This window comes from Saccoglossus kowalevskii, chromosome 16 (assembly GCF_978046115.1).
Source record: "Saccoglossus kowalevskii chromosome 16, keSacKowa6.1, whole genome shotgun sequence".
NCBI lineage: Eukaryota > Metazoa > Hemichordata > Enteropneusta > Harrimaniidae > Saccoglossus > Saccoglossus kowalevskii.
This window is the reverse complement of record NC_140656.1, coordinates 19,645,204-19,673,041: the sequence shown is the minus strand read 5'-3', so window position 1 is coordinate 19,673,041 and position 27,838 is coordinate 19,645,204. Positions and strand designations below refer to the sequence as shown.

Genomic DNA, 27,838 nt, shown 5'->3' with positions numbered 1-27,838 from the left:
CATTCCTTGAATTACATACTGTGGAATAATTTATTTTCGCTGGAATAAATTTTCGCTGAAAAGGCTTTTTGGGCGTTTTGTATGGAACTTATTTTCACTGATTTTTGATGAGTTTAATGTGAAATATACGGGGAAAAAGTATATTCGCCGAATTTTATTTTCACGGAATCATCCCTCCAGCGAAAATAGCGAAAATAAATTCCAAGCGAAAATAAAGTATTCTACAGTACACTTCTTCTGTTGATTTAGCCAAAGTGCCATTTGACATACTCCATTCAGAGATTACCCATTTATTGAATACGCTGAAATGATACATATATTGTAGAAAAAGGTCAGGCAGTTACACGCTTTATTAGAATAGTGAATAACAATCCACGGTGACATACACTGACAAAGTATTGTCACACAGCAGATCACAAGGTTTTTAATAAGTGGATTTACAGAGTATACAATGAGTTGTCAGGAAAACATTTATTACAATGTGGCTATTGTGGTTACATAGGTCAGTGGGAAATATGTACTTCAAAAGATACAAGGTCAACTATATAACAGTACTGACTGTATTCACAAACATTTCTATTATTTAAAAAAAAAATTGAACAGTAGTATCGTACCGAAACTAGTAGGTCGTGAACTCATTTAGCATGTTTTCAAAAACATGGTTACAAAATCCATTAGAACAAGCCATGCATGGCACAGTCCCCGTTAGTTATCAAATTTAAGATATAAAGTTTTGTTTATAGTAATATAGCTGGAATATAAACATGTCAGGAATATGATGATTGTTTAACATTTAAATGATTGACATTTGTATCTGACAAATGAGTATTGAGAGATATTGCTCTAGAACAGCATTAATTAAAACAAAATCTGCCATTATGAATATATGTATAATGAATATATGAAATTTGAACATAGTCAGTCAAAGCATGTCAGAGATATGGCTCTAGAAGCCCATTCATTAAAACAAAATGGCCACTAGTCAGCCATTCAGAATCCAATCTAAAAAATAAAACAATTTTTTTAGCACAAAAATAGCCACCATTAGGCCGCCAGTCAGCCATTTTGAATGTTATCTGAAAAACAAAATTATTTGCATCAAGGTCCCATAATGTCTAATGTATATATCAAGTTTGAACAAAAACCATCTGTAAACAGCCGAGAAATGCTTGATTTTTATGATTTTTTAGCACAAAAATGGCCGCCATTCGGCAGTCTTGAATCAGATCGTAAAACAAAATGATGTTTATCAAGGTCCTATAATGTCCAACGTATATACAAGGTTTGAACAAAATCCATATGTAAACAGCCGGGAAATGCTTGATTTTGATGATTTTTAGCACAAAAATGGCCACCATTCGGCCATCTTGAATCAGAACGTGAAACAAATTGACGTGCATATGTATGATATCATGTATGATGTATGTGTGAAGTTTGATTGTGATTGGTCCAGGCATTTCTAAGATACAGGTCCGGACGCACGCACAGACGCACGCAAGCACAGACGTCAAAACATAAGTCCCCGTTTTCGGACTTCGTCCGAACGGGGACTAAAAAGTGTAATGTGGAGGGCTGGAGACTTGCATGCTTACGTGATAGAATATGATGCACTAAGGTACTTTACACAGAACAACATTCTGTTTCTTTTGATGTTTAACACAATTGTATTACCTAGGTATTTTTTTTAGTTTTTCATTGAAACACTAAAATGGTTACACTAACTACTAGAACACATATTTAAAACAAATTACAATCTAAAGCACGATCTAGGTATTGATGTACAGGTACGGTAAAATCTGTATTATTCGTCACATCTCTAATAGAAGCCGCACATATTCTTTTTGAACAATTGAGAACCAAAACATCTCATATGCGTAGATGCTCTAATAGAAGCTGCTTATGTTGCACTGTATCATTTTAAGATGCAGTGGATTCTAATATAAGTTTTACAGTTCTTATTGCTCAGACAAAAAAATTGATATTTATTTGCTAAATTAAATGCCACTAACTGCATATACTGAATGTACATTGTATAACACATAGGTAGTAGGATATAGTTTTCAAGTGTTTCAATACCACTTGTACCAGTAGAGGAAATAAAATATCCATTTTCACCATAAAGTCAACAAGGAAGGGGGTCAACCATTTCAAATCATGGGGGTGGCTGGGGGGTCGCAAAAACATTACAAGCAGGACACCAAGACAACAAAATGTACTGCATGCTTGGGGTGGCAAGAACTATTGTTGGCAAAAATGTACAGATTTGGGGGGGGGGGGGGATTTGTTACACTCTTATCCCCTCTAATTTCAAATGTTGGTTCCCTACTAGGTGTTGGAAACAATGCCTTTATAATACATTGTCTGGATTCAGCAGAGAATGTGATACTTCATGGTAGACTACTGGAAAGTTAGGAGAACTGAATTGAAGTGGTCTACTATTTTACAAATCAGCTGCTGAAGCCATTCTCCCTATTCATTCTGGCTACCCATGGAGGCATTCAGACAGTGATGTACTAAGACTGATATTCACAAATTAGACAACTCATTTCATTCAGTCTGCATAATTACAGTGGCATAAATTTAACAGCAACTCCCCTAAAAACATTAAAAGTATTTTCAGTGAATTTCACGATATACATTTTGAAAGAAGTTCAATAGGTTCTTACAATAGGGAAGTTACAGTGACCTTGTACTCGCAAAATATGCAATAGGGAACATTCCCAGTGATCGTATTTTAAAATGACACAGTCAACAAACGCACACCTAGGACCCATTTCGAACAGGATTACAGTTTACAGGTTTCACCTTGCGCTATATATACATATTTCAGTACTCAGCATTTTAATACTACATGTATGTTACCAGAGGTACATTACTTGGGGTTTGGAACTACGGTGACATTATACCAAAATCCCGTTTCAATCTCGTTCTCGCATAAGAGTTCCAACTCAGGAAAATGCGAATGCGCGTAACTAGTATACTGGGATGACCAGGTAGCTGCTCACGATATGACGGATTACGATAACTATATTTTCGATGTATTACATTTTTTCACTACGAATGTGGCAATACATGTTACATGCTTATGTGTCATGTCAGAAGGTAGTAGCATCAGTCTCGCTATCTATGAGATGAGACTTGAATGGGATCTTGGCATGATGTCACCATACAGTACTACTAGTATGTGCGTTGCAAACCCCAAGTAATGTACCACTGATGTTACATATTGTACATACAGGTGGAATTTTTGTAGGCTCACCTCTACCTCAACCAAATACATATTTCAGCCTCTCTAACGATGGGGTCATCAACTACACACATGCAGGAGTCCTAACCGATGAAAATAATGCATGCTCAAAATAACAAGCAGCCTCTCGGCTGAGATAGCTCCGCTGTTTGCAATGCACATTTCAATTATAGAACAGAAGATATCATTAGAAAATGAACACTATGCATAGTGTCAATACAATGGGACTTGCTGTTTTCAACAAAAATTCAAAACAAGCAGCCTGTCGGCTGAGATAGCTCCGCTGTTAGCAATGCACATGGCAATTAAAGAACAGAAGATATCATTAGAAAATGAACAAATCTGAGAGAGGTCCACATGTAGTACCTATATGTATAATATATCAAAGCAATTGGACTTGCGGTTTTCAACAAGAAGCCGAAAATATCACTTTTTACCAAAAATTACAAAAATATTCATCAAAATTAGAGAATTAAAGATATCATTATGAAATGAACAAATCTGAGAGAGGTCCACATGTAGTACCTATATATGTAATATCAAAGCAATTGGACTTGCGGTTTTCAACAAGAAGTCGAAAATATCACTTTTTACCAAAAATTACAAAAATATTCACCGAAATTAGAGAATTAAAGATATCATTACAAAATGAACAAATCTGAGAGAGGTCCACATGTAGTACCTATATATGTAATATCAAAGCAATTGGACTTGCGGTTTTCAACAAGAAGTCGAAAATATCACTTTTTACCAAAGATTACAAAAATATTCACCAAAATTAGAGAATTAAAGATATCATTACAAAATGAACAAATCTGAGAGAGGTCCACATGTAGTACCTATATATGTAATGTCAAAGCAATTGGACTTGCGGTTTTCAACAAGAAGTCGAAAATATCACTTTTTACCAAAAATTACAAAAATATTCACCAAAATTAGAGAATTGAAGATATCATTACAAAATGAACAAATCTGAGAGAGGTCGACATGTAGTACTTATATATGTAATATCAAAGCAATTAGACTTGTGGTTTTCAACAAGAAGTCGAAAATATCACTTTTCACCAAAAATGACAAAAATATTCACCAAAATTAGAGAATTAAAGATATCATTACAAAATGAACAAATCTGAGAGAGGTCCACATGTAGTACCTATATATGTAATATCAAAGCAATTGCACTTGCGGTTTTCAACAAGAAGTCGAAAATATCACTTTTTACTAAAAATGACAAAAATATTCACCAAAATTAGAGAATTGAAGATATCATCAGGAAATGAACAAATCTGAGAGAGGTCAACCCAAGGTACATATACACCAAGTATCAAAGCATTCAGGCTGGTAGTTTTCGAGAAAAAGTTGAAAAAATAAAACATTGACACGGACGACGACGACAGACAATCACTCATATGATAAGCTCCGCTCGACAAAGTCGACAGCAGAGCTAAAAATCATTTTTCACCATAAATGATTGTGATTTTTAACAAGAAGAAAATATCACTTTTTACCAAAAATGACAAAAATATTCACCAAAATTACTGTAGATAATTAAAGATATCATTACAAAATGAACAAATCTGAGAGAGGACCACATGTAGTACCTATATATGTAATAATATCAAAGCAATTGGACTTGTCGTTTTTAACAAGAGGTCGAAAATATCACTTTTTACCAAAAATGACAAAAATATTCACCAAAATTAGAGAATTAACGATATCATTACAAAATGAACAAATTTGAGAGTGGTCCACATGTAGTACCTATATATGTAATATCAAAGCAATTGGACTTGCGGTTTTCAACAAGAAGTCGAAAATATCACTTTTTACCAAAGATTACAAAAATATTCACCAAAATTAGAGAATTAAAGATATCATTACAAAATGAACAAATCTGAGAGAGGTCCACATGTAGTACCTATATATGTAATGTCAAAGCAATTGGACTTGCGGTTTTCAACAAGAAGTCGAAAATATCACTTTTTACCAAAAATGACAAAAATATTCACCAAAATTAGAGAATTAAAGATATCATTACAAAATGAACAAATCTGAGAGAGGTCCACATGTAGTACCTATATATGTAATATCAAAGCAATTGGACTTGCGGTTTTTAACAAGAAGTCAAAAATATCACTTTTTACCAAAAATGACAAAAATATTCACCAAAATTAGAGAATTGAAGATATGATCATGAAAATAAACAAATCTGAGAGAGGTCTACCCAAGGTACATATACACCAAGTATCAAAGCATTCAGGCTTGTAGTTTTCAAGAAGAAGTCAAAAAAGTAAAACATTGACACGGACGACAGACGACGACGGACAATCACTCATATGATAAGCTCCGCTCGACAAAGTCGACAGCAGAGCTAAAAATGATCATGGGTAGACGCTTGTTCGTAAACAAAGACACAGTATGGCAGTCTCCCGCACGTGCAGGTGGTGACTCCTTCGCTTTAAAAACCTAAACATAATTTTAAATACAGTACCCAAATTTACTCTAATCGTAGTGCATGCATGCACTTATGAAAAGTAAATGAAAAGTCAGAATAAGTGATACTGTAATGATCCAATATACAATGAATGCAACTTTTGGTTGATGTTGTACACTTCTTTGGAAGCAAATCTGCAACTGATAAATGATTTGAAAAAAAACAATACATGCATTCAGTACCCAGATAGTACAAACACATGATAATCATAAATTGAGGGAGGGAGAGGGGTCATAGTGCTATTTTTGAGAAAGCATTGGCAATAAATTATGCAGGTATAATGAGTGGCTACCATTGTTGATTTAAAAACATTCTTGGCTTTTCATCAAATCCATATTATTTATATAATACTAAGAGGCATTTGCATATGACCCTGAAGGTCACACATCCTGGTACTTTCTAGGACAACAAATTTATCAATAAGAATTTTTCATTTTTACGAAAAAAGAACAAGCCTTACACACAAATGACTTCAGAGATCTTGTTGAGAGTGAGATTGTTTTTTGTTCCTTTTTCTTTTGTTATTGCGTTCACTGCTCCCCTAACCTATAAAACCATTATATTACTGCTACTCTTGGGAAAAAAAACAAGAAAACAAGTCAATGACATTTCGCACCATTTGCATATGAGATCTAAATTACTGCTGTAATAACAATACCCTCTGGATACATGATCTTAGAAGTCATTCAGGTATTGCACTAAGCCTACTAATCCACATTTTAAAAATAAACACATTGACCTCACAGTCAATATAGGGAATAATTGACAAATAAACAAGTATGCACAAATTTACTGCTCAAATATGTGTTGTATGAGTGTTGTATGAGTAACGTCTGCACCTAGCAGCACTTCTGGCGAACTCACGACCTCGCTCTCTCAAAGTCCTCTTTTCACATACTGAAGAGATGATTATTTACTGTTACAAATGATTATAAACAATATATACATGTACATATAAACGTCTCATAAACGATCTTGCGCTGAATTCAGTATTTCTACGGGCCTCAGCTCATAAATATATTTATTGACATTTTGTGAGTTATTTTAAAATAAACTCACATAGAGTAACAGTTATGAGTGTTATAGCAAACTTTTTCAGAGACGTACAATTAGCGGTAGTTTGTTTTAGTGAAATGTTCACTATAATAAAGCACACAATACATTGGGTTTGTCATGTGTTCATTAAATCAGAAAATTCATTATAAAACAGTTACAATTTGAAAATAAAAATGCATTAAAAAGCACACACATTATACATGTTAAATTAATTTCCAGGCAACAATTTAGCACAGTTGCTTCCAAAGTCGAGGATTTTCAACCGCTGAGATTTCTAATTTTTCAGACCTTTCCAAGAGGTCCCCTCCTTACAAGTGCCAAGTTGGGTTAACCAATAACTAGTCTTTGGGTTAACACATCATCGAATGAGGCTATTATATATCATTCATATCAGTTATCGGTGAAGGCTTTCAGTCGGCAATGTACTGAGATTTTTTGAAGACATTTAACACTTCAAAGGAACACAAAAATTATCAATCCCAAATTAGATGTACCGGTAGCAGAGAATTGTCCTAACGCGGTGAATGTATTCCTAAAAGTTATGATGGGACAGTGTTTATGTATACCCTATTTATTGCCACTGTGCTCAGTCAACAACACAGCACAGTATATCAAGTTACAACAATAATCCATGACTTGTACTGTGAGGTTATGGTCAGGTAGCCAAACAGAGAGTCTTTGTTTACTTACACATAAAACACTGTGTGACAAGTACAGAATTGTATACTGATATTGTGCCTTGAAGTATTGAACACCGAAGTACAAGACCACCAGTAAAATGTACAGAGATTATATGAAAAATACCTGACTACTAACATTCAAGATTAGAATTAAATACACTGGTACATGTATTTTAAAAAATATTTTAGCTCACGTACTGTATTTGCTCTATTAGTAGCACATGCACTTCAACATGAAGATGACTGACCAGCTATGGCACTAAAGGCCATTTTATACTACTAATATATACATAGATACTGGTTTTACTACATGTACCATCCCACTAAGGCCTGGGCACATATAAATTACCAAAAGCTGTGAATTCATGTTGTATCTTGGTAAGGGGAGAGTAGGAAATCAAACGAGAGGTTCACCGCGGCTCTACGCAGGACACCGGGGAGAGCCGCGGACTGCTTATAATTAGGAGTCTCTACCGCGGTAGCCACCGGTACCAGTTGCAACCCTGGTCGTAGGAAAGGTGTGAAATACGTACTTAACAGTTTCCTTTGTAATTCCATGAGTCTTTGTTTCAAATAGCTGTTTTTAAATCGAGTAGGTTACGAGCATTGTTGGCATGGAAATACTAAGCATATGGTAATATTATCAGCCCACATATTTTATAAATATAAAAATCCATAAGTCCAATGCTGTATACGAATTGTTGCTGCGTGAAACAATGTTGTATTTTATGCATGTATTTATCACCAATTCCATAAGTAAAAGTCGTAACTTTCGAAGGTACGAGTATTATGACTCGTCCATACATTTCACTTACGTTTGTTACACTTGAATAAAGTCTACCACATGAAAAGAATGTTATTTACGAAGTTTTAAATAGCCGAGCCTTCCTGATTCGAGCCTCTATTTGATTTGACAACGGTGGGTATCATTAATGTTTATTCTTTGCCAGTATCGCATTCCAGACAAAAAGTTCAAGATCGATGAACAAGAAATGGACGAACTAAAATGTCTCCTGTGTTTCACGTGCGACATGATTATTAAAAAAAAAAACAGAGTTAAGCGGTCATGTACGTTCTATAAATCTAACCTTGCACACATAATCTTGTATTGATGTGTTTTTTGGGGGGTCAAAAACAACGTTGCCTTTCAGTTAACTCTTCGCGTTCATGGTATTTGTGAGAGTTTATCGATTTTTTGAACAAATGTTAAGTAACTGTATCGTTTTGCGTCAAACTGGGTGGCCCGAATTTAAATGTTGGTGCGTGAACTCATTGAGGTCATTGCCCATTGCCGCACGTAATTCAAACACGTGGTTATTTGGTTAGAGTTTAGTCGAAATGTACATGAATAATGCGATCGAAGTGCGTTACAAGTTTATTATAGAAAAAGTTAACATTACGCATGATATTGTACGTTATTGTATGGTTAATATTACATATTCACTTTAATAGCCCGGGTTAGTGTCCCAACAATAATAAAAATAACTTAGTTTGCGTAATTATTATACAAGCAGCCTATCGGCTGAGATAGCTCCGCTGTTAGCAATGCACATTTCAATTAAAGAAGTGAAGACATCATTAGAAAATGAACAATATGAATAGTATCAAAGCAATCGGACTTACAGTTTTTAACAAGAAGTCGAAAATATCACTTTTTACCAAAAATTACAAAAATATTCACCAAAATAAATTAATTAGAGAATTAAAGATATCATTACAAAATGAACAAATCTGAGTGAGGTCCACATGTAGTACCTATATATGTAATATCAAAGCATTTGCACTTGCAGTTTTTAACAAGAAGTCGAAAATATCACTTTTCACCAAAAAATGACAAAAATATTCACCAAAATTAGAGAATTAAAGATATCATTACAAAATGAACAAATCTGAGAGAGGTCCACATGTAGTACCTATATATGTAATATCAAAGCAATTGCACTTGCGGTTTTTAACAAGAAGTCGAAAATATCAGTTTTTACCAAAAATGACAAAAATATTCACCAAAATTAGAGAATTAAAGATATCATTACAAAATGAACAAATCTGAGAGAGGTCCACATGTAGTACCTATATATGTAATATCAAAGCAATTGCACTTGCGGTTTTTAACAAGAAGTCGAAAATATCAGTTTTTACCAAAAATGACAAAAATATTCACCAAAATTAAAGAATTAAAGATATCATTACAAAATTAACAAATCTGAGAGAGGTCCACATGTAGTACCTATAGATGTAATATCAAAGCAATTGCACTTGCGGTTTTTAACAAGAAGTCGAAAATATAGTTTTTACCAAAAATGACAAAAATATTCACCAAAATTAGAGAATTAAAGATATCAACATGAAATGAACAAACCTAAGAGAGGTCTACCCAAGGTACATATACACCAAGTATCAAAGCATTTAGGCTTGTAGTTTTCAAGAAGAAGTCGAAAAAGTAAAACATTGACACGGACGACGGACGACGGACGACGACGACGGACGACGACGAACAATCACTCATATGATAAGCTCCGCTCGACAAAGTCGACAGCGGAGCTAAAAAGCAATACATTGCAAAGTTGAAATATTTAGAGCCCGTGCAATACTGTAAACATATTTGCGTTATTAGAAAAGCAGCACACTAAGTAAACGATGTTGAAATATTCAATACAGAGTTGGATACAGGTTGTGTTATTACAGTACCGCCAGATATAATAACAATTTTACGAAATCAACGTGCGGACCAAGAAAGAAAAGGGTTGCTAAGGTAACGCACCAGTTCAGTGCGCGACTTGGGGTTCAAACTTCGGTCATCACACACTTGATGTCAGCATCGCCGCTTAGCAAGTTTCGCAACGTACTTGAAGTTCAATTGTGCCCCAAAATGATGTCGACGATCACTCAATTGTCTCAGCACATGTTGTACCAAGTACATGATACACCCTGTTTCGACTTTGGCTTGCTTTTCCTTCTTAGTGCATGTTCTTGTTCACGTAAATTCGACCTCTCACCAATGTATTCAAACACTTTCAATTTATACTTATGCGTGATTATATTTGGTCGACGCGAAACATTAATCTTTCTAAACATTTTCTGAGACCATGCATGATATATATTCACAAAATAATGCGATCATATGTTATATTATGTTGATCTCTACGTCTTTCTGGATCGTTTTGTGATTTTATTCCAAGGCTCAGGCAAATAAAATAATGTCAACTATTATAGACTAGTTTTCTAGCTTTTGGCTCAGCTAAATTGGTTTAATTTTTCATTAGAACTTTGTGATTCTTTCAATTTCCCAGTTCTTTGTGTTCATTAATGGTCTTGACAATAAGTGTGAATTGCTGTGCGAGCCCACCGCGGACGACTGCGGTCAGCCGGCGTCATGGAATCTATGCATAAATTTGCATAAAATGCGGTCGACCGGCGAGCACCCACCACCACCGCGGTAATGACCGCGGTGCACCGCCCGTTTGATTTCCTACTCTCCCCTAATGTGACGTTAAGTCTGTTTTATTCCATACAACAAAATCATTAGTTCTAAACATGTCCATACTATGTAATTACCCACAATACCATGCTTCTATATATTTTAGCGTCTAGGTGTGATGTGGAGAACCAAACAAGGATCATCTTTGTTGCTAGGTTACCCTGTTGCATTGTGGTCTATGTAACGATTGTTTAAAAAACTCAAATTATTCTAACTTATTATGTTAATTTCACAAGGTGTCTTATATATTTGGCCCCCTAATAATAATTACAACCATGTGCAATAGAAGTGCACACTATTCACACATTTATTTTATGATTTATTAATGACTTGTATGACCACAGATCTCTGTCATATATCTAAGTCCAAGTACTACTAATAAATACAGAACACATATCGTTCACTGCATGTACATGAAAAAAGCAGGCTACTACAAGCCTTCAATTTGCATTCTACCTTCAGCTGAATAACTTCCAAAGGGGTATGAGTTCAATGTCATGGAAGTCTGTTTATTTACAATGCAACGCAGCATACAATATGGCATGTTTTGGCATTGAAACTGACATACGTTGTCAACGTCATTTGTCATTTGTGAGAAAGATATATTCACACTGAATTGATCACAATATTTTGAAAACATTAACCCAAGTGTTGACAAACCCAGCTGTAGTGATCGACTGCATGCAAACAGAGACTGAGTTAAGTGAAACAAGTCATGACATGACAAAGTCTCCATTAAATAGTAAACAAAACTGAGTCAGCCATTTTGAATTATTCAGAAAATAAAACAAATTACTGTAAAATGAATAATTTTCACTGGATTTAAATTTCACTGATTTAGCATTTTGGGGATATTCAGTGGGTTTTAAATTCACGGTTTATTAGTTAGATAATGTGTTCTATGCTCAATTTTACATATTCACTGGGTTTTAATTTAGCGCATTTTCAGTCAGCAAAATAAGCAAAATTTAAACCCAGTGAATATTAACCCTTTTGTACATGAGAGTGAGGAAGTATGTATATATGAGATAGTAAGTATTTCCCTCTCCAAGGAAGGGAAAACGTAAGTGTTTATTCCTGCTTACTTTTCATGTATTGAAGTTATAAAGTTTGATTATGATCAAACAATGGCTCTAGCACATCGAAACATGTCAACAAAAAAGCTGCTTTCTGATTGATCTGACTGGTAGTTGTTAGGGTTGGATAGCCAATCAGGCACAATCTTGTAAATGGCTTTGCTTTGACAAACAAGCTGCTCTCTGATTGGTCTGGCTGTGAGGTGTTAGGGTTGGATAGCCAATCAGGCCCAATCTTGTAAGTAGCTTTGCTTTGACAAACAAGCTGCTCTCTGATTGGTCTGGCTGTAAGATGTTATGGTTGGAGAGCCAATCAGGCCAATCTTGTAAGTGGCTTTGTTTTGACAAACAAGCTGCTCTCTGATTGGTCTGGCTGTAAGGTGTTATGGTTGAGAGCCAATCAGGCCCAATCTTGTAAGTAGCTTTGCTTTGACAAACAAGCTGCTCTCTGATTGGTCCGGCTGTTAGGTGTTAGGGTTGAATAGCCAATCAGGCTCTATCTTGAAAGTAGCTTTGCATTGACTTGAGTATAAATGCATTAGATCACTTTTATGAATTACCAATTATATTAGCATTGTTTGGATAAAAAGAATAAAGAGGAATTGACAATATTGATAATAGAAATAGAATATTTTGGCTTATGGAAAGTTGTATCTAATGACACAGATTCTGGAAAAATGTCAATACTCAGATACACTCGTAGGTGATAATGTACAAAAACAACGGCAGGTAATATACTGATAACTGTACATGTATGCAATCAAAAATGGGAATTATCAGTCACAAAACCTTTTTTTTATTAATTTCCGCTAGGCTGCTATCGATATTATTACAATAGTATTGGAGAATGTCATCTGTTCACTCCAAGTCATTACAAATCAGTGTCTGCAAGCATGTAGTTTCCATAGAGACTAATATCTGATTTGAGATCTGAATAAAGTTATACCTACAGGCATGTGTCTTTAACAATAAAAAGATCACATACAGTTGGAAAACCACAATATTACACTTTAACTCTTAAAGACATCTGACTATGCACTGTATATTAAACGGTGTGGTGATTATGATGCATCATGCTCCATATGGGTCCCATGCAACATACATAACGCCTGTAATACATTGTTCATACCAAATTCAAACATGTCATTATATAGCTTTACTGTAAAATACTTTATTTTTCCTTGGAATTAATTTTCGCTAATTTTGCTGAAGGAATGATTCAGTGAAAATAAAATCCAGTGAATATACCTTTTTTCCTATATTTTACATTTAACTCGTCAAAAATCAGCGAAAATAAATTTCATACAAAACACCCAAAATGTCTTTAGCGAAAATTTATTCAAGCTAAAATAAAGTATTTTACAGTATTCATTTTTCTTGTGTAAACCTTACTTTATTTACCTTTTAAAGACATACATGTAACTTGTTATTTAGAGGAGATGCTGCTTCTATTAGAGCACATTCGATAAACAGTGAAATTTTGGTTTTCGATTCGAAAATGGATGCAGCTTGCTATCCAGATTTTACAGTACTGGTACATAGTGAAGATTTACTAATGATCAGCTCTCAAAAAAAGATCAAGAATAATCCAATAATTGAGAAAATGCAAATCTGTGAACTTCATTGTCATAGTTTTGTGTTTTGCATACAAATTAAGTATTAATCTACAACTAAAACATTCACACACAGAATTCAGTAAAATTAGTGGTAGTAGAACTATTTATACCTCCACTCTAGGATTAACCTCAAAAATAGTCTTGCATATCAGGCACAAAGAGAGAGGGTAATTATGTAAATCTGTAAATATCAATGTTGTAAACAAGAGTTCCACAAAAAAAAAAATACTGTAAATCAGTTTTTGTGATAAACAAATTTTTTTTAAATTTCATGATTTAGAAAAAAAGCATTATATTGTAACACTGAACATTACGGTAGAATCAGTATGACTACTAGACTGTTGTTGTTTTTCAATGCACAATAGATTATGTACCATGTACATGTATGTCACCTTATTTTTTTGCAATCACTGATTTTGTTTACTCTGAAAATTCAACCAGTCAAAATTTAAACATAATTTTGATTAATTATCGTAACAATTTAATGACAAGCCAATAAATTCTTGTCAAGGGAGCTTTATTTTTAGTCAACAGACTTTTTAAAGGGCACAGAAAAAGAACACAATTGGCTGAATTGGTTTTTACGCTGATTTTTTTAATGATATATGAACAATTTGTGAAAATGTAAAGATCTTGTGATGAGTTGAAAACTCTGAATCGCTCAAATGTCATGTGACAAATTTTTGTAAATTTCGCAGGTCACTGAAAATCTTGAAATTTTGCAGAGGTGAACATGAATTTTTGTTTTCATAAACAAGTTCAAATTCTCAACAAATTCGCAAAAATTGTTAGAAGTGAAAATAGTCAAACCAATACATCTATGTCATGATGTATAATGAATATAAAATTTGATCATAATCAGTCAAAGCATTGCAGAGATATGGCACTACATGTAGAACTGGATTCATTCAAACAAAATGGCCATTAGTCGGTCATTTTAAAATGAATCTGACAAATAAAACAAGGAAAGGTGGGTAGATGACATTCTGAGTATACATGTATATCATTGCTAACTTGTCACAAGAGTTACATAGCTAAGCACACCAGCCTCAGCTGTGTCTGTACATGTAGCATTTTCATCCATTCACAATTTTTTTGAAAAACGGTTTTATCCTTTATGAACAGATAAGCCATATTCACATCATGGATGTCTTGAAAGAAAGGCTTAAAATAAGAAAAAAGCAGCAGCAGACAACACAGACTCAGCACAGCTTATATTTAGTAATGAAAAAAGACACACAGACATTTTGTTTGTGACAAACGTACCAGAACGTTGTATGACAGGCTTTCATATTTTTTTAGTCCAAGTAAAAATCAAAACTAAAATCTGAAATCAAGTTAAAACATTTTCAATAGAATGAAAGCTTGAAACATATTTGGCAAATTTTCATTGCAAATGATTTTTACAATTGATTTTTACAAATGTTCCCTCACAAAAATAAATTTACAGGAATATTCAAAAACTCTTTATAGTATAATTAATTGTTGCGTTTTATTTTCACATATTTTGCTAGCAGCTAATTAAAACCTAATGAATATGCAAAGTGAGGAATATAACAGATTGTATATCTGTAAAACACGTTGAGTAGTTACATGTCATTTTGGCATATTTGGCACAATGCACAAATTAACAGAATCCTAATTTTGCTCAAGTGCCAACAACATCATTGTGAGATTATCTTGAACTAGTAAAAATAATATTTAAATTAATAAAAATATGCTAGCAAAAAAACACGATTTACAGTATTTTCTCCATGAAGCACTGAATTTAAAAACCAGTAACAATCCTTGCAACATCTAACCTGCTAAAATTAAACCCAGAAAATACGTCTTTTTTCACAGTACACATATACCCGTACATTATAAATATGCATTTTTTTTTAAGCCAACAAGCAGACTGTCAGCTGACATATATGCACACTCTGAGCATAACTCAACATTTAGCTACTGTAAAATGACTAATTTTCACTGGGTTTAAATTTCGCTGATTTACCATTTCAGGCATATTCAGTGGGTTTTAAATTTATGGTTTTATCATTTAGATAATGTGTTCTATGCTAAATTTGACATATTCACTGGGTTTTAATTTTCAAGTCAGCAAAATAAGCAAAATTAAAACCCAGTGAATAATTAATCCCTTTACAGTAGTTCTAAGCTGGCTCAAAGCAAGCTTAGCATTCATTTAAATCTATACTGTAGAATACTTTATTTTCGCTGGAATTAATTTTCGCTGAAAAGGCATTTCGGGCGTTTTGTATGGAATTTATTTTCACTGATTTTTGATGAGTTGAATGTGAAATATAGGAAAAAAAGTATATTCGCTGGATTTTATTTTCACGGAATCATCCCTTCAGCAAAAATAAATTTCAAGCGAAATAAAGTATTCTACAGTAATTTATCTAAATACTTACAAAGTAATCAGGCTACATATGTCTCATATTAGTAATCAGAAATATCACCAAAAATAAATGTACACTGTGATAATGATTCACATATAAAATTTAAGAGAAATACAGCCTAAATTTAGCTTGCGAGTAAATTTACACTCGAGCTGTACTGTCACTGTTTCAGATGCATGATGGGAAAGAAACATCAAATCAATCAGTCTACCGATTTGCAAGATAACAGGAATATTCACTAAAAAGAGAAAATTGAAGTTATCAACACTAACTGAATTAACCTGATAAAGAAATGAATCAAATCAATCATTCAAACAAAATATCAAGGCAATCAAAAAATCAAAAATAGCATTTTTACCAAAAATGACTTAAATTAGAGAACTGAAAGTATCGTCACAAAATGAACAAATCCGACACCAATTCATTAGTACATTACACATTAGTGGCTAGTATTTCTAAGAAAAAGTTAAAAATGTAAATTTAAATGCTGGCTGGATGACGACCGACAATCAGTAATATAAATAGCTTCAATCAACCTTGTCAACAGCAATGAAGATAACAATTTTGAGCACTTAAAATATTACCTGTAACAGCAGTTATAATGAAATTGAGAACAAACTCAGATACTAGTACTATAGAATATATATTATCATAGATTCAGTATTAATTGCTATACCTTGTAAGTCAGGGAGACCTAAAGAACACCTCAGACATAACTATTTGTACATGTGTATATAATGTCATACTAAGTATATATTGGCAATAAGATAAAAATCTATTACATTTAAAAGCATAAGAATTCATGAATTTTAACAAGGTTTTAATTTCATGGGTGTTCATTAAAACAGGACCAGTCAGGTTAACAAGGTAAATGTTTTCACATTAAGACTGGGATTCTGTCATATGGCGACAGAAAGCAAAATATATGCAGCTACGACTGGAACAATAAATTTTCATAATCATTAATGTGAATCCAAAATTTTTCAAACTTCTTTCAGTGTACAAACCAATTGAGCCCCCCCCCCCACCCCCCCCCACCCCTGTATTCGTCCCTGTTGCATATTCATTTTGCTAAAATAGAACTAATTAACATACAATGTATCAATAACCTCTTGATTTCTTTAAGCATGGTATTTGTGCAGCAAAGCATAGCAAAATCACTGTGCCTAAATAAAGTGCTTGGGGGGGGGGGGGGGACATTTTACTTTTACTTACATTGTGTAATAACCAACTAAATCACTTGAAGAATGTTTATACATATGCTACAGGATTCACTCTGCTATATAATTTCAGAAAAAAAACATAAAGCAACTTACATAACAATAAAAAGAATAGAGGTGATTAACATATTTCATTGTTATGTAAATTAATCAGGGAAAACATTTGTGTTATAAACTCTACACCAGAGAAGTCTGTCAATGTGGATATGTTGTCAACGGTTAATTGGCAATGCCTTGATCTGGGTTACAAACAGCATAATATACACACTGTATGTATGTATGAATGTGACTTTTCAGATTGACTGCACTGTACAAACGCGGAGGAATGTTTCCGCTGCTAAAGACAGTGATTCAAACTACTAATAACATGGTACCAGTAGATGAGTATAAACAACCAATGATGTATTTTTACAAACTAGACATTGATATTTCAGTTAGAAACCTAGAATACAGTGATGATTTATAATGCCAATGGAGAACGTATTTGAATATGGTGCCTGGGTTACTGGTTGCGATTGTTAATGTGCTCTATATTGGGGAAACAGATATTGGGGAAACAGAGACGATGACAATAGAGATACAATCAAAAAAATACACTACAATTTACTCCAGAAAAACTATTTTCTTGGTACATTCCTACATTCTTGCAATTAAATGAGGGGTTCAGACACATTCCAAGCGGAACACTTTTCTTGGACTAATAAGAAAGCAGGTCAATCCTTTCCCAGCAACAAGATAATTAAATACCGAAGCAGAGAACTGACAAATATGTATTTTGTCTTTGTTTAAGAAATACTTCATTGTATACATGTATATTTTGTATTAATAAACCAAAACAGGAATGTCAAATGTTTTTTTATTGTCATGAAGTATAATTCTATTTATTGTAGGATAAAATCAAAGTGAGACAAGAATGAATGAACCCAACTTATTAATGAATACAAACGACTCTAGCCCAAACCCCTGGCAGAATAGCACATGATGTGCAGAGATGTCTGTACATGTACTTGCCCTGGGAGTATGTCTACTGACCAGGCTTCTAGCCAACCATTTACAGTAGAATAATTTATTTTAGCTTGGAATTTATTTTCGCTATTTTCGCTGAAGGGATGATTCCGTGAAAATAAAATCCAGGGATTATACTTTTTTTCCTATATTTCATATTAAACTCATAAAAAATCAGTGAAAATAAATTCCAGCAAAAATAAAGTATTCCACAGTATCACAATAGCACACAATTTGATTGGCTAAATTCCAGTTATTACAAAATAACTATAAATAATCAAAAAATAATAATACACAAATTTATGGCTACAAACTAAAAAATTATTACCTTGCAATTCAATATATATTTTAGACAGCAACTTCTTCTGGTTATAACGCTGTCCTAACTAAAAAGCAATGGGTTTTATATGGCAATACACTAGCATTCAATCTACTGAAATCATTACATCACCTTCATAACACAAATGCTTTGATATCATCTGTACGAGTAAAACAAATTCACCAAGTGTTACACATAATACATTCATACTCAAACAGCTATAAGTTTACTATATATAAATGTAGTTATCTTAAAGTGAGAGGGTGTCACCTGTGCATGCGCAGGAATTGAGTCCCAAGCGATGATAACAACACACACTAAAAATGCAAAGCCTCATGGGTAGACGCTTGTTTATAAACAATGACACGCTATAGCCATCTGATGCATGCGCAGCTGACGACTCCCTCGCTTTAAGACAAGATCTGAATATAACACATGTATATGAATGAATTTCAGTACTGGCATACACAACCTCTGGGAACAAAGAACCAGCTTGACAGCGACCGACCTAGGGGGTTTCATGACAGATGTGCATATACATGTGTATAAGGCATGTCATGCACCACAACCTTTGTATGGATATCATGAACACATGGAGTGGATCTTCAGTTCACAAATTAAGCAGTTACATTCCATACCACCAACACATGTTGCAACAATTGGTCACATAGACTCTTATATTTCTTACATAACTTTCTAATAACAACATACAAGGAAACAAGGATGTACAAGATAACAGTGGTGTGACTTAAAGAAGATCTGATAAGAAATGAAGAACAAACAAACACTTCCAGACACATTTATGCTAGTGAGTTTGTGGAAGAACTGGCCGTTTTCTTGCATATTCACTTAGTGTGTATTAAGTACAGCACAGTCCAAACATTACTTAAGATTCACCTTGCTTAAAGCTACGGTAGTACTCGCTAGCAATCAGCCAGCTTTGTAGTCTATGCGTGTTTTGCCTTTTTTTTTTTTAGTTTTCAAATTATTTCACTCATTTATGTGTTCACAGTTAAATTCATCTGCGTGTCCGCAGCATTCCGTGTCACTTTTAGTTAGAAATGTGTTTGACTGATGCACACACAGAATATGACCACAGTACATATCAAACTCAGGGTCTTTAGCACCAAGAGCCAAATGATTTCCAAGACTTTTCCAGACCATACATTTCCCCCCCCCCCCCCCCCAAGACATTTTGACCCATAAGTCAGGCCAACATCATCACCAAAGCTCATCAAAGTTCTGAGGATAACGTAGTTCCCTGGAGAAAACAAGCCTTTTGAAAATGAATTAATAACTATGACGAAATTTGAAGACTTTTCAAAGATTTTTTTTATTTTTCCTGTAATAAAAAGACAACTCAAAGACTTTCCAGACCTCAAAAAATCCAAAGACTTTCAAAGAATTTTCCCAACATTATGGACCCTAAAACTGAATTATCAAATCTGAAAGAGGTCCACATGTAGTACCTATATATGTAATATAAAAACAATCGGACTTGCGGTTTTCAACAAGAAGTCGAAAATATCACTTTTTACCAAAAATGACAAAAATATTAGGCAAAATTAGAGAATTGAAGATATCATCATGAAATGAACAAATCTGTAAGTGGTCCACATGTAGTACCTATATATGTGATATCAAAGCAATTGGACTTGCGGTTTTTAACAAGAAGTCGAAAATATCACTTTTTACCAAAAATGACAAAAATATTAAGCAAAATTAGAGAATTGAAGATATCATTACAAAATGAACAAATCTGAGAAAGGTCTACCCAAAGTACATATATACACCAAGTATCAAAGCATTCAGGCTTGTAGTTTTCAAGAAGAAAATGAAAAAGTAAAACATTGACACGAACAACGACGGACAATCACTCATATGATAAGCTCCGCTCGACAAAGTCGACAACGGAGCTAAAAAGGTGAAATGACAGACTTGTCAAAATTAATGCCTTCACAGTATGGAATTCTACATACCTCAGGTATCACAAATTTTAAGAAATTCTACTGTTTTACCATGGTAATGCAATGATAACATAATGGTAATGCAACATTGATGCGTTTCCAGCAAAACATTAGTTATAATAATATCAGACACAGTGTTGGAAATAAAACAAAGTGATTCCTGATAAATTGTGTTTTTAAAAATAAATGCATTACAATTGTGGGTGTGTAGGCGACTTCCATACACATGCAATGACGATAAGAACCCTGTTATTAAAATAGGACTTTAAGTTAAACCATCAATACACAGGAGATGACCCAATAGGCAGGCAGCTCATTTCTTTAATGAATAATACAGCATTTGACATTTCTGTCACCTTCCTGGGAAACTAGGTCGGTAAAACTCGGCTAGTATGAATACCAATTATCGGTTTGACCTAGGTAAAAGCAGTTCCTGACGCCAGTAATATTATAATACCAACATTGTGTACCCATTGCATGTATATATCTGACTTACACCTTGCAGTTTTTAACTGAAATTAATAATAATTCAATACATACATTGTACATTTGTTTCCGGATAATTTGATATATGTAAATTCTGAAAGAAAGCATGTATTTCAACTGACTGGGCAGGAGATTTGATTGAAGGCTGTCAGTTGGCAAATATGAAATCGATTATTTTCACAGCTCCCCAATGGTGATAACTATAGTCTACCAGGCAAGTACAGTACAGTACAGTACAGTACAGTACAGTTATGGTAATTAAGAAGTTTGTGACAAATTGAGTCAGACTGGGCACAGATCATGTACAGATCGTTTATTTACTGCTGTGACAACTTTCTTGAATTACAATGCCAATAAAGTGGTTCCATTGACTTGATTTGTAGATAGATATGCTAATACATATAAGATTGTTAAAATTGATCACAGTAGTGGTTGTTACAGCAGACCCATGATGTAGATTTTCAGTTCAATTCCTACCCAGGGTGCAAAACAATGCGCTTGACAAGAATATTCAAATTGGGTATTGAATTGAAGATTACAAAGCTTGAGCAAACATTTCTGACAAGGCTCCTTTGTAATTAAAAACATGGTCTACCACCCACACCAAACAGAAGGGATGCGGCTTCAATTAGAGCATCTACACATATGAGAAATTGTGAATGTTTGGTACTCAATTGCTAAAAAAGAATGGCTGCGACTGATATTAGAAATGCGGCTTCTAATACAGATTTTACAGTACGGGTACCTATGGTTGATTCAGCTGCTATGGATGATGACTATGTTTATATGCATGTACAACTTCTCATTTCAATGTTTGTTTGAAACCAAACTTTTCAGACAACCATTAAGGTAGCGAGAAGGGTTTTGTTAAGTTTTCAAATAAAACATTCTCTGTCTGTTGTCTCGTTCAGAACAGTAATTTAGCTTATATATTTCAAAAGTATAGAGGTACAAGTTCGCACAAACTGGACAGTCATTGTTTACATAATTATCACGTGACATCAAAAACGGCGAACCTTGTAAAAATGACTAAGTGCGCGATTGCGAGAGCACACAGCAGAATTTCCTGGTGAAATTTACGTCATGCATTGTCCGTAATCAAGTCCATTGAAATGCGTCTCCAATAATCAAAATACCTATTATTCCGATTTCAATGCAGGTTTGTTTTTTTGTCCCCAAATTATTTCATACTTGGCACCTTTAACGGACTATTATTCTGAGACAAACCATTTTCTTTAAAAACCCAGAAATATTTCGCACCATCATTATCTTTTGAACGATAACTGCGAGTTTGAATGTCCTAGTTCGAACGCACTTGATTTGGCGGCGGTCCAAATGAGTGTACTCAGTCAAAACTTCAACTCGAGAAAAACGCGAAAAACAGTTTTGAATAATAAAACACTGTAGATTTGCTGCATTATTATAAATATACACTAAAAATGGCCAAACATTTAACCTCTGATATCATAGAACTCATAAAGATGAATAATTTCAAGCTCAAGCGTGAAAAATGGAGAAAACTGCTGGCATTTGAGTCCGTACTCCAGGAACGTTCGGGTTTCCATTGTTATGCAAACGAACAACGAGGGATAATCCTCTGACAAACATTACTGTACACGCCGACAGTTTACAAACAAGCTAATCCTTCAAGTGTCTCTGATAAGAGATCTAATAAAACGGTTTTCATGGTGAAACAAAATGGCCGATGTTTGAAAAAAAATTGCTGTTTCAGATTGCGGCACTGAATGGCAGATTTTTCTTTGCCTCGTCTGTCAACGCTTTCTTTTCTTCGTCATTGCGTTAGTAAAAATGGTATTAGCAAAATAGAATACTGACTTGGAAAATAAAAAGATTGAAAAGAAAGTTGCGCAAAGTTACATTACTTATATCGCACAACCTCTCGCTCGCTCGCTTACGCTTTCCAATCACCTTTTTCTCTCACTTTTGCGACCGCTTGTTGAATTTGACCAGACAATTTCCGCTTTGTTTTCGACCGTGCAAACCCCGAAATATCAACGATGCAACTACAACTAGCCATTTCTTACCTTGAAATGACATTTTTTGGCAACTTCCGCTCTAAAAAAGATTGAAAATGTGGGTGTGGTTCTTTTGCGAGGTCACAGTTCAGTTGCTTTCACGATACAACTATTAGATTTGAAGTGTCGCTCAGAATTTAATAATAGTGAATACTAGTTGTATGTTCACACTTTACTATCAAAACCACCATTTCGACCACTCATGTGCCAGTGATCAGTGTTTGGGCGAGCCGTCGGTGAGCGAGCGAGCAAAAAAAACGCGATTAAAATGCGGACAATTTCCAGTCGGACAAGACCGCATGGTCAGAAATTAAGCGATAAGCGGTCGATGTAAAAGCGGAAGGTTGGGCGAAATGAGTACTGTATACCCGGACTGTATGACCATGTTTCTCCGACGAAGTCTTGACTGACAATAATACTGACAATAGACGTTAGATAAACACGCATTGTTTGCAACGACAATTTCGATCTTTTGTAAACCTGGGATGATGTATCAAGGTCTAAATTAATCGTTTTATCAATTTTTGAAAAATCTTAAGGACTTCAAGAATTCAATCATCTAGGCATTTTTGAAAATTTATCAGGGATATCTATTGGCTTGGAAAAATCATTACTTGTAATTAAAAACATGGCCTACCACCCACACCAAACAGACAACGAATGGATATGATACATAACAACAATTTATTGGTGCAATATTCCACTAATATGTAATTTATTCTCTGCAGACAACGAAGCATGTGGGCAACTGACTGTCAAGTATGCCATCTGTGTAAAGTTCACTTCCACACCCTGGTCAGTGTTTACCGAGTTTTTCATAGCAACAGATCAGTAGTCTCCATTCTCTTTAAAAGAGGTTACCTTACTAGTTTCAGTATATTAATCAAATCAGCTTAGTCTTCAATTTGTGTACAGATGTTGAGTCATTTACTTAAATAAATTAATCAATTAAGTAAAGTTAGTTAAAACTGATGATAGAATAAACACACACAGTAGTGATCCTTTTGTACAAGAATTTTACAAAAAATACTAGGCAAAAACACCCACTAGAAAAACAAACCAATACATAAACACATTCTATTTTTGATGTGTAATTATATCAGCAATCTCTGGCAGGAGAGCATACCAAGAGGCTGGTGACAATGCATATTTTGTAACTACTTTGACCTCACTTGACCTGATGATAGGCCTCTCAGGCCATGGTGTCATGACCCCACAAAATCTAAAGTATTGAATGCCATGAGACTGTTGATTGGTAATTCAAAGACTGGCCCAAGATAACTACTCCGAAAACAAAAATTGTATCTCACTTTCTCCAAAGCAAGTACAGGACTCGGTTAAACACAAAATATAAAATGGTACCATAAAGGAATTGTTTCCAAAAACTACTAACAAATTGAAATAACTAGTCAAAATGATTAAGTGAATCCAAAGTAGCATAGCTACATAGATATTTTGTTTTTCTACCAGTTTTTACCACTGCCCAACATACCGATACTGGGTAAAACCTTGAACCCTGGGTCCTGATCATTAAAATAAGATTCCAGATCTGACTCTTTATTATGGTCAGATGAACAGAGACCCCTTTATTGTCTGAGAATAACTGAACCACCGAGCTACAGTAAAAAAAAAGAAGAAAAGAAAAACTGTTTTTAATCCAACTTTTGTTTTGAGCTAATTATTCTTTTGCATACACAGTTCACACACATGGATGTGTTAATAAGAGGGGATTTGTAGTGATAATAATATGTTTCATATTGTGGAAGTGTGATCATAAAAATCATAAAACATTGCACTGGCAGTTTTAAAATCTTAAGAGAAAAATAGAAATGTAAACAACATCATATTTGATGACTTTTTTGTCATAAGACGATTTTTCTATTTTTAACACATGAATGTAATTGTAAATTTCACACCCTTTTCACTGACAAACCTGTTAATTTCATGCGAATGACAATGCAATGAAGTTCTTTGCCAATCACAGCATTTCCACTCAATTCCAGTATGTGTTGATAACAACCATGATGATGTAACTTCCATAGTTTTACAAAAGTTGAATTTTGAGTGCTACAAACAATTCTTTTTAGCTGACTGAAGAGCTTACTTCATTATCATTCTGCTCGGGCATACTACTAACTTGAAAACAGGTAGCAAAATGAACCGAAGGTATTTCATTTTCCTCCGTTCACGCCCATTTTTGATGTCATGTCGATATTTAGTAGAGGGTTACTGAATGCAAAACTGTTGATTTGAATATTTACGTCCAGTAAACCCCTTCCCTTGATAAACCTTCAAAAGAAATAGTCACCAGTAGTCATGGTTACAATAGCATCAATAAGAATTCACCTTTTTTTACAACCACAAACTGGACTGAATTAGTATATGTCAAATGACATAAAAATACCCATTTTAATTATAATACATAATAAATAGTATAGGCCCTCTTCCAGACACATATATATGTAGTTATCTGAATGAGTATGAACAATAACACATACATTAGAGGGTCAGAGTTAAGTGTTCAGGTTATGTTTCAGGCTAAGGGTGCATGGGGGGGGGGGCTAAAAAGATTACAGAACCCCAGATGACTTCCAGAAATTACTGTCAAATCAAAACAGGAGATGGAAATTAAAATTCATTAAAAAATAATAAAAGCACTTCAGAGTTCACTTACAGCAATTTTCAATAAACATACTATTTGGAGTCTGTTATGCATGTGTGAAACGTGCAACAACGTGTAAACCCGCACCAAATATGCACTGGCAGATTGCATCATCGCATGGAAGCAGGCGAGTCCCAGAATCCTTCACAGTAATATAGACTTTTAAACAGGTTTCTTGTCGTATGTTCCATGACTGCGACAAACAACCTCATTATAAATTAAACTATGTCATTATGCTGCACAATTTCCATACATTATATTTATAAACAAATACACACTCAGACTAACTATTCTCCACACGCGATCACCCAAAATATGACTGCGACACCATTTTACCAAACGTCACTCACCTAAATGCAATGGTCAAACATTCAAACAATCTACTAAGCGATGCATCGATCTGTGATACGTTCGAAGCAGCAGCTTTCTGTGCCACAAAGTTATAGTCCTTAAAAGTGTTTGTGGTAGCTTTACTGAAATCGTAGCCTTTATCATGCACGTCGCTGACCATAAAATGACCCGAGTGAATAGTTTCCGATTTGCGACGCGTTTCTGGCTCTGGTTCGTCACATTTTGGTGAGCCTGCCATCGTTACGTCGTCAAAGGAAAACATGAAATAGTTCTGGTCCATGTAATCTATATATTTCTCACTTCCTACGGGTAGTTTATCCACACATTCAAGAACATAACACGAGAACTCATTGCAGCCTGCATAGCCGCCATATTTGATATGAGAAGCGATGTTCTCATTTGCATACATAATGACCCAGTAAAGACTGGCTTCGCGGATATAGCATAAGTCGGAGCTCACCAGGACTGCACTAAATTTGTGTTTATATCATACACAAATGTTTGTTGAATCCCAAAGAATAGAACAAACTGTGCCCTAACTCTGTACACATTGAACACGTCAATTGGTAAATATATTGTACAATCGATAATAATTCTTAATTTCGGTGGCGATGCATTTGTTTGGAAGTTGCCGTAGATGGCGCTAACAACTAGATCACCAACTAAACGAGCAAGTCTAACATACAGTTGGGATTAGGAAATAATAAAAAAATGATTAGTGATCTAGATATTTGACTTTTCAGCCTTCAGGTGAATATGGTATCACTCAGTAAACGACCCGGACAAATCAAGTCTATTGCTTGTCTAACATGGTCAGCTATGGTTATTGCGCCCTCCCCGACGAATTCAGACTGGGCATGTAAGTCTTATTCTCTACCACGAGTCCCAGGTAACAGTGACCGCAGGATGGCGCGTCTGTCACAATAACGCTTATTTTATTCCGTGACGGAAAACCAGAATACCAGGAAACTGAAAAAATAGCTTTTCTCACTTTAGATTGTATTCCATTTTTCCACAGCTTCTGTACAGTGCCCCATATTTCCAACATTCTCACTGTGACCCATCCGATGTAGGTAGACGAATCTAACGTTATTATAACGTTTGTATACTATTATAAGATTGCGTTGTTACATGGAAAATATGGCACATATATAAAAATAAGTAAAATAAATTACATATCTGTAACCTCCACAGACGGATAGACCTGTTGACTTTTATGTTTTATTTGAATAATACCTGACCACTATAGCATATTTGTTTCCTGGTTATGATAGATTTCGTTGCCACACTAAAAAGGTAAAAACAACTAAATTAAAAAGCATTTATTTCAGAAAAAAGTTCCGACGTAGTCAGTCTAATCAGAATAGACGGCCTGTGGTACAGTGGCGGATCCAGAGGTGTGGGGGGGGGGCGCATGCCCCCCCCCCAAACGCATGACGATTCGTATCATCTGGATTACGCATAGCTTCTCTGCGATTTACGGTCCGTATATCTTAAGCGTAGCTTGGACCCCCCCCCCCCCAATACATTTTGCTGGATCCGCCACTGCTGTGGTAAATTTGCACTTCAGCTCAAGGCCTTCCTTCGCTATGGTCACGTGCCCGACATAAATAACATGCAGATAATCTGACATAATGTTAGACATATAAATCACACTTTAATATCATGTATTTTTTTTTTGAATTTCACATGTAGAAATACAGTAAAAGTAGCGGTTAGGCTTTTTTTTCAATAACTTGATAAAAA

General features: G+C 34.6%; 1 protein-coding gene across 1 annotated transcript in view; it reads right to left on the bottom strand.

Annotated features, from left to right (window-relative positions):
* LOC102805469 (MLX-interacting protein-like) overlaps positions 1 to 26,501 on the bottom strand; it is a 70,117-nt gene extending 43,616 nt beyond the window's left edge. Inside the window, exon 1 of the mRNA XM_085490927.1 lies at positions 26,092 to 26,501. Coding sequence (XP_085347053.1) covers positions 26,092 to 26,501 — 410 coding nt within the window. The remainder of the gene's footprint in view (positions 1 to 26,091) is intronic.
* Between the last annotated feature and the right edge of the window lie 1,337 nt (positions 26,502 to 27,838).